The 8,030-nt window shown below is 47.6% G+C and overlaps 1 protein-coding gene across 2 annotated transcripts; it reads right to left on the reverse strand.

Moving 5' to 3' along the window:
* Nucleotides 1-220: 220 nt before the first annotated feature.
* On the reverse strand, nt 221-7,730 carry LOC144600339 (protein EOLA1). Of its 2 annotated transcripts, none has more exons than XM_078411912.1 (3): nt 7,399-7,730; nt 5,777-6,080; nt 221-1,538 (listed from the first exon to the last, which is right to left on the reverse strand). In XM_078411912.1, exons 2-3 carry the CDS (start codon nt 6,027-6,029, stop codon nt 1,330-1,332), a joined length of 462 nt encoding a protein of 153 aa, XP_078268038.1. In that variant the 5' UTR covers nt 6,030-6,080; nt 7,399-7,730; the 3' UTR covers nt 221-1,329. The 2 variants fall into 2 exon arrangements, with proteins under 2 accessions (XP_078268038.1, XP_078268037.1); XM_078411911.1 differs by having other exon boundaries at nt 7,395-7,728.
* Nucleotides 7,731-8,030: the final 300 nt, after the last annotated feature.

Genomic DNA, 8,030 nt, shown 5'->3' on the forward strand with positions numbered 1-8,030 from the left:
GAGATGAGTGTGCAGAGGAGGGGAGATGAGCAGTGTGACTGGGGAGGTGGAGATGGTGGGAGAAATGAGTGCGCACCGGGGTGGGGGCGGTAGATGAGGCGAGTCTCAACTGCATCTCCAAGTACCTAGGGGTTCCTGATACCCAGTGCTGTTCGTGCATCCTTGCTAACCCATAGTCACACAACACACAGGGGGGACAAAACAAAATGTTTTATTGGCACTTGCTCTGCAGTTGAGTTTACATTCCCTGCTTCTGTTTATCGAGCCAGTATAGGATATATTTTATTGGGTGCCTTGTTAACGAATCCTGCATTTTCAAAGACTTGTGTTCAAAAACCAGGTCCCCTTGGTTTATGAGTCTCCTTTTAAACGGTGACAATTACCATACACTGGCATTTATTCACAAAATGCTGGAGTAACTCAGCAGGTCAGGCAGCATCTCGGGAGAGAAGGAATGGGTGACGTTTGGGGTCGAGACCCTTCTTCAGACTGATCAGTTTCGACCCGAAACGTCACACGTTCCTTCTCTCCTGAGATGCTGCCTGACCTGCTGAGTTACTCCAGAATTTTGTGAATAAATACCATACACTGGCAGATCCTTGTCCTATGACCTGCTCGAGCTCTTTAAGGACCCGAACGCCTAATTTCATGAATACATTTGAATTTTAAAAAAAAGTTTATAAACCTTTTGTAAAATTAAAAATTCCCCAAAATGTGAAAGTCTAGTTTTGAACTCTTTGCAGGTGCCAGTACACTATTCTGATGCGTACCGTCACAAATATTACCATTCCCCCTACATTTCACACTGCTTCCGCAAGGCAACCAGCGCGATCAAGGACGAGTCTCATCCCAGTCACTCCCACTTCTCCCCTCTCCCATCACACAAGAGGTTGAGGAGTGTGAAAAAGCACACCTCCAGATTCAGGGACAGTTTCTTCCCAGCTGTTATTAGGCAACTGAACCATCCTATCACCAACCAGAGCAGTCCTGACCTGCTATCTACCTCATTGGAGACCCTTGGACTATCTTTAATCGGATTTTACTGGACTTTATCTTGCTCTAAACGTTATTCCCTTTATCCTGTATCTGTACACTGTAGATGGCTTGATTGCAATCATGTCCAGCCTTTTGGCTGTTTGGACAGCAACCAACATAAAAACTATTCACTGTACCTCGGTATAAGCGACAATAATAAACTGAGCTCTAAACTCTATAATGCACTGACAATAATAAACCAAAAACTAATAACCAGTAACTCAATGCAGGATGTTGACATGTCCCCCCCCCCCCTCGTATCTCAGTCGAGGTCCCACTTGCTGCCGGAGATGGTCAGGGGATCAGTTCATCGGGGATGTCCACCATCCACACATCCTTGTGTCCTTTGGCTGGGATTGGTTGCCGCAGCCACCTTGGATTGGACAAGTTGGTGAGATACTTGTGCTCCAGCCCACGCAGAATAGCTCTTTTCTCCAGCTCCTTCACTTCCTCAGGGTCTGCATCACTGGGGCATTGCCAGGTATCGCCGACGTCAACTAATCCTGTAGCACACACACACACACACACACACATAGTATGAATATTGATTTCTCCAACTACAAGTAACCCCTGTATTCCCTCTCTCTCCATCCCTCCACCACCCAAGTCCCACCAGCTTCTCGTTCTCACCCAACAAGCAGCTAACAATGGCCTGTTTCCTTTATCGTCATTACTTTTTTTTGCGTATCTTTCATTCATTGTTCTACACCTCTCTACATCATCGTCTATATCTCTCGTTTCCCTCTCCCGTGACTTTGAGTCTGAAGAAGGGTCTCGACCTGAAACGTCACCCATTCCTTCTCTCCGGAGATGCTGCCTGTCCCGCTGAGTTACTCCAGAGCTCTTAAGATTAGCGGAGTCGGGGGTATGGGGAGAAGGCAGGAACGGGGTACTGATTGAGAATGATCAGCCATGATCACATTGAATGGCGGTGCTGGCTCGAAGGGCCGAATGGCCTTCTCCTGCACCTATTGTCTATTGTCCAGCTTAAACCAGCATCTGCAGTTCCTTCCTACACATAGTCGAGTCACGAGTGATGCTCTGCACAATAGTACAGGCAGTCTTTCCTGTTCATCATTCTACAGAACCAGTAAGCTGCCACAAAATCTGGACACTAAGGGACTGCAGATGATGGTTTACAAAAAACTGACACAAAGCGCTGGATCAACTCAGCGGATCAGACAGCATCTCTGGAGGACACGGATAGGAGATGTTTCAGGTCGGGACCCTCTTCAGACTGATTATATAGAAGGGAGAAAGGTGGAAGGGAAGTGGGGGCGGGACAACGCCAGGCAGATGATAGGTGGATACAGGCGAGGGGGGGGGGGGGGTGTGAATGGCAGATGGGTGGTCAAAGAACAGATGGATAAAGGCAAAATGGTGTGAGATATGGAGAGAAAATGCACAGATATCTAGGTGCATTGTCTTTCTTGCTTTGGTCTGCAATGCGGAGAGAGACTGTCCTGCTGGAGGTATTGTCTTTCAGAAGATGCACTGAAAGAGGATCCTATCTATTTGTGGAGAACATGGACAAGGCACTGTTTCGGGTCAGGACCCTTCTTCAGGCCCGACGCAAAAGTGTGGAGTGCAGATTTAATACATTGAAATCAATTGAGTGAAGGTCAAGACAAAGTGCTGGAGTAACTCTTCGCAGTGCAGGAAAATAACTGCAGATGCTGGTACAAATCGAAGGTATCACAAAGTGCTGGAGTAACTCCGCAGGTCAGGAAGCATCTCTGGAGCATCAGGATAGAGCCCCTCCCCATCAGAACCGACCCCAAATGTCACCTCTCCAGAGGTGAGACTCCAGAGATGCTACCTGACCCGCAGAGTTACTCCAGCACTTTTGTATCTTGCTTTGTACACCAGCACGTGCAGTTCCTTGTTTCTACTCCTGCCTGTTTCTCTCGGGCTGTGACAAATGATGTCCTGCTGGGTCCTCGGCCTTGCCAATGGTCAGGTTCACTGGCTTCACCCGCTGTGAAGTGAGTGAAGTTTTCAAAATGTTTTTATGTATATGAATGAGAGAGCATCTTGACCTATTTACAGAGAATCCTAGTTGTATTTGGTACTGGAACAACTGAGTCCATTACGTAGGCTTTTAGAATGTTCTTTTTTTACATTTGATGGCATTACTTTACATCTAAAGCACTATTGTGAAGAGGTGCCCTTTATCTGTCAGTGAAAATGGAACCGGATAACTGGGTCAATATCCGAGTGCTGTTTATTGGAGTTTGAGCTGCATAACTGGACTGTCATACATCCTACAATAAATAATGATTGTAAAATGTTTGCTGATAATCTAAGTAGTGTAAGAAAATAACTGCAGATGCTGGTACAAATCGAAGGTATTTATTTCACAAAATGCTGGAGTAACTCAGCGGGTCAGGCAGCATCTCAGGAGAGAAGGAATGGGTGACGTTTCGGGTCGAGACCCTTCTTCAGACTGACCGCGTGACCGTGTGGCTTTTCTCCGAGGTCTTCAATTTCCTCCCACACTCCAAGGACATGCTGCATTGTAGGTTAATTGGCTTGGTATAAATGTAAATTGTCCCTAGTGTGCAGGATAGTGTTAGTGTGCGGGGATCGCTGGTCGGTGCGGACTCGGTGGGCCGAAGAGCCTGTTTCCGCGCTGTATCTCTAAATTAAACTGAACTGAAATGTGTGGATTTATTGTGTAAGAAGGAACTGCAGATGCTAGTTTAAACCGAAGATAGATACAAAAAGCTGGAGTAACTCAGCGGGATTTATTGTTCAAATCCTGACCATGGGTGCTGTCTGTACGGAGTTTGTACATTCTCCCCGCGACCTTGCGTGGGGTTTCCCTGCGCGCTCCACTTTCCTCCCACACTCCAAAGACGTACAGGTTTGTAGGTTAATTGGCTTCGGTAAAATTGTGAATTACCCCTGGTGTGTGTAGGATGGTGCTGGTGTGTGGGGATCGCTGGTTGGCACGGACTCGGTGGGCCGAAGGGCCTGTTTCCATGCTGTATCTCTAAACTAAACTAAACTAAACCTGTCCTATCCATATATCTGTCCAGATGTTTCTGAAACGGTGTGATAGTACCAGCCTCAACTACCTCCTCCGGCAGCTCGTTCCATACACCCATCACCTTTTGTGTGAAAAAGTTCCCCCTCAGGTCCCTATTAAATCTTTCCCCCTCACCTTTAAACCTGTGTCCTCTGGTTCTTGATTCCCCTACTCTGGGCGAGAGACTCTGTGCGTTTACCTGATCTATTCCTCTCATGATTTTGTGCACCTCTATAACATTACCCCTCATCCTCCGGTGATGATGTCTCACTTTAATTGAAGCCTAGGCTGCTGGGTGCTTTTGTTGAGTGGTACAACTGGTTGGTGTTTACTTCTTTACCATCTCCTTGGACCTTAGCCCGAGGGCCAGAGCAAAAGATTATAGAGCCCCTTTGAGACTGCTACCTAATTCCTGGGTTTACATGTATCTCAAATCTATATACTAAAACTCTCGTTTGTTGTCTTGTTTGTGACTGAACTTCAGCCAAAACGGTACACGATAGCACAACAATTTTAGGCCCACCTTACTCACCATCGTCACTTTAGTGATAATGCAAGTAGTTTTATTGAAATCGGTGTTATATTTTTAAAGTTATTCACATTTTAATGTTTAAAAGGAGGGGAGGGGGAGGGGAGGAGGGAGTGGGGGGGGGAAGGGGGGAGTGGGGGAGAAGGGAGAGGGGAGGGGGAGTTGAGAAGAGAGGGGAGGGGGGGGGGGGGAGGAGAGGGTGCTGCACCAATGCAGGAGAGGTTTGGGCCCAACTGGTCCACTTGGTCTAGTAAATACTAAAACTGGCTCAAACAAAAAACAAACCTCTGGAGGGACTCTGCGGATCAAGCAGTGTCTCTGGGGAAGAGATGTTTAGACTCCCCGAAACATCGTCCGTCCATCTCCCTCCCTCCACAGATGCTGCCTAGCTCACTGAGTTCCTCCAGCAGCTTGTTTTTGTATCTCAGGATTTTAGATAGCATATGGATTTGTAGGGAACAGAGGGATATGGATCATGAGCAGGCAGATGAGATTAGTTTATCTTGACATCATGTTCAGCGCAGACATTGAGGGCCACAGGGCCTGTTCTTGTGATGTTCTGTTCTATCCTCTACTCTGGTATCTGACGTCATGCAGCACGGAAACAGGCTCTTCAGCCCAACTCGGCCGTGCTAACCGAGATGCCCCATCTAAGCTGATCCCGTTTGCCTCCGAACCTTTCCCATCCATGTATCTGTCCAAGTGTCTTAAATGCTGTCTTTGTTCCTGTCTCGACTACCTTCTCTGGCAGCTTGTTCCACATACTGGGGGTGTCAGAGGTTATGGGGAGAAGGCAGGAGAATGGGGTCAGGAGGGAGCGAAGGATCAGCCATGATTGAATGATGGAGCAGACTTGATGGGCCGAATGGTCTAATTCTGCTCCCATCACTTATGAACTTATACCCACCACCCTCTCAGTGAAAATGTAGCTCTTCAGGTTCCTATTAAATCTTTCCCCTCTCACCTTAAACCTGTCCTGTGGTTCTTGATTCCTCTACGCTGGATAACAGACCACATTCACCACATCTATTTCCCTCATGATTTTGTACACCTCTATTTTGTACACCTCGTCCTCCTGCAAGGAATAGAGTCGCAGCCTGCCCAACCTCTGCGCTCAACCTCGGGTCCTGGCAACATTCTCGTCTCTCGTGCCTCCATTAAAAATGAGCCCCCTTCCTTACCGACAATTGCTCCTCTGCCGAACCTCTCCCCCTCCTGCACCAACGTCTGTATCTGGTGCTGGGTCATCCCCACTGTGTGAGTGAGGATGTCTTTCCAGTCCGAGCCTTCCCAGTCCTTGTAAGCGACGTGGATAGCCAGGGTGCAGTGGTGCAGCTCTGCCAGCAGAGGCCTCCAGCGAGTCTCCACCGTCTTCACGCTGTTTAGGATCAAACCGGCGTAGGGTTGGCGGAAGGAGAGACAGCCCACTCTCATTGGAGCCCGTTAACCCCTCTGTGCTGAAGCACACCTACTTACGATCCGAGTCTGCGAACAAAAAGATATGGAATTTAGTTTAATTCAGAGATACAACATGGAAACAGGCCCTTCGGCCCACCAAGTCCACACCGACCATCGATCACCCGTTCACACTAGTTCTGTTATCCCACTTTCTCATCCACTCCCGACACACTAGGGGCAATTTTACAGAGGGCCACTTAACCTACAAACGTGCACGTTGTGGGGATGTGGGAGGAAACCGGAGCACCCGGAGGAAACCCACGCGGTCGCAGGGAGAATGTGCAAACTCCGCACAGACAGTACCCGAGGTCAGGATGGAACCCGGGGCTCTGGTGCTGTGAGGCAGCAGCTCTACCCGCTGCACCACTGTTAATCCCGACTAATGTCTGTTGATACACTTTTGAAATTCCAAATAGGGAGAGTGCATGTGCAATAAATGGTAGGGCGTGAAGTAATATTGATGAACAGAGGGATCTCGGAGGTTCAAGATCATAGTTCACTGAAGGTGGCAACATTGGTGGGTAGGGTGGTGAAGGTGGCTTATGACATGTGTATGAAGGAACTGCAGATGCTAGTTTAAACCGCAGACACAAAATGCTGGAGTAACTCAGCGGGACAGGCAGCATCTCTGGAGAGAAGGAATGGGTGACGTTTCGGGTCAAGACCCTTCAGTCTGTGCATGGATAGAACAGGTTTAGTCTGAAGAAGGGTCTCGACCCGAAACGTCACCCATTCCTTCTCTCCAGAGATGCTGCCTGTCTGGCTGAATTACTCCAGCTCTTTGTGTCTAACTAAGGCTTTTGACACGCTTGTCCTCATCAGTCGTTGCATAGAATATAAAGATTGGGATGTAATGTCTCAATGTGACAAAACATCGGTTGGATTGCACTTGGAAGACTGGGTGCAGTTCTGATCACTTTGTTGTAAGGAGGTATTTATGCTGGAGACAGTATGGAGGAGATTCACTAGGATGTTTAGTTTACTATTGTCACGTGTACCGAGGTACAGTGACAAGCTTTTGTCTGCATGCTTTCCAGTTAGAGAAAAGACTATACATGAATACAATCAAACCGTCCACAGTGCACAGATGGAGGAAGATATAACATTGAAGTACTATAAAGTCCGATTAAAGATAGTTCAAAGTCTCCAATGAGGTAGATGGGAGGTCAGGACCACTCTCTAGCCAAGAAAGCAGAGCAATGACCAAGTCCAAACACTTCAAATCCATACAGTTTTACACACTTGGAGCATTACCCACAAAATACAATTAAGATTAAATTACATTCATAATACAATTAGAAAAGGATTTAATACATTTTTGCAGCTTAGTAACATTCTCACCCACTACACAAGAAGGGGAAATCTTGGTAAAACACTGTGCAGTCCACAAATGGATTAAGTTAAGACCATTTACAACAGCAACGCAAAATGAAAAAGAAAAATCTTTAGAGCAGTTCCTGGCTGCCCTTTCTCAAGGTACACAGGTTTGGGCGCAGCAAGACCTTCTCTGAGCAGCGGAACCCCAGTCTAACGCTGCACTGGAAATTAATACACAATCTGTACTCTCTCTCTCCCTCCCCCTCTCCCTCTCCCTCTCCCTTCCTCTCTCTCCCTTCCTCTTTCTCCCTTCCTCTCTCTCTCCCTCTCTCTCTCCCTCTCCCCCCCTCCCCCCCTCACTCTCCCTCTCTTGCTCTTTACTTCTTGCTCTTTATTCTTCCCTCTCTCTCTCTCTCTCTCTCGCTCTCTCTCTCTCTCTCTCCCACACACACACATGCACTGAGCACAACTGCAGCCTGCAAACTTGAACAGGAAGTGCCAGCCCAAATGAATCCAACATGCTAACATCAATGGTTTGACCTTCGCAGGCTGAACCAATCAAGAACATGAATGTTCCTAGATTAGAGTCAAGAAAAACAATATTGAGGCCACCAGGCCTCTCGTCTGCTGCCCCATGCCTCAATCGGTCTGATTTTGATC

Source organism: Rhinoraja longicauda, chromosome 15 (genome assembly GCF_053455715.1).
Source record: "Rhinoraja longicauda isolate Sanriku21f chromosome 15, sRhiLon1.1, whole genome shotgun sequence".
NCBI classification, from domain to species: domain Eukaryota; kingdom Metazoa; phylum Chordata; class Chondrichthyes; order Rajiformes; family Arhynchobatidae; genus Rhinoraja; species Rhinoraja longicauda.

Bases quoted from the DNA above. Each gene is read 5' to 3' on its own strand.
- LOC144600339 (XM_078411912.1), bottom strand. From the start codon at position 6,029: ATGAGAGTGGGCTGTCTCTCCTTCCGCCAACCCTACGCCGGTTTGATC. The intron at 1,539-5,776 runs GTAAGGAAGGGG...TGTGTGCTACAG, and splicing joins CGGCAGAGGAGCAATTGTCG to GATTAGTTGACGTCGGCGAT.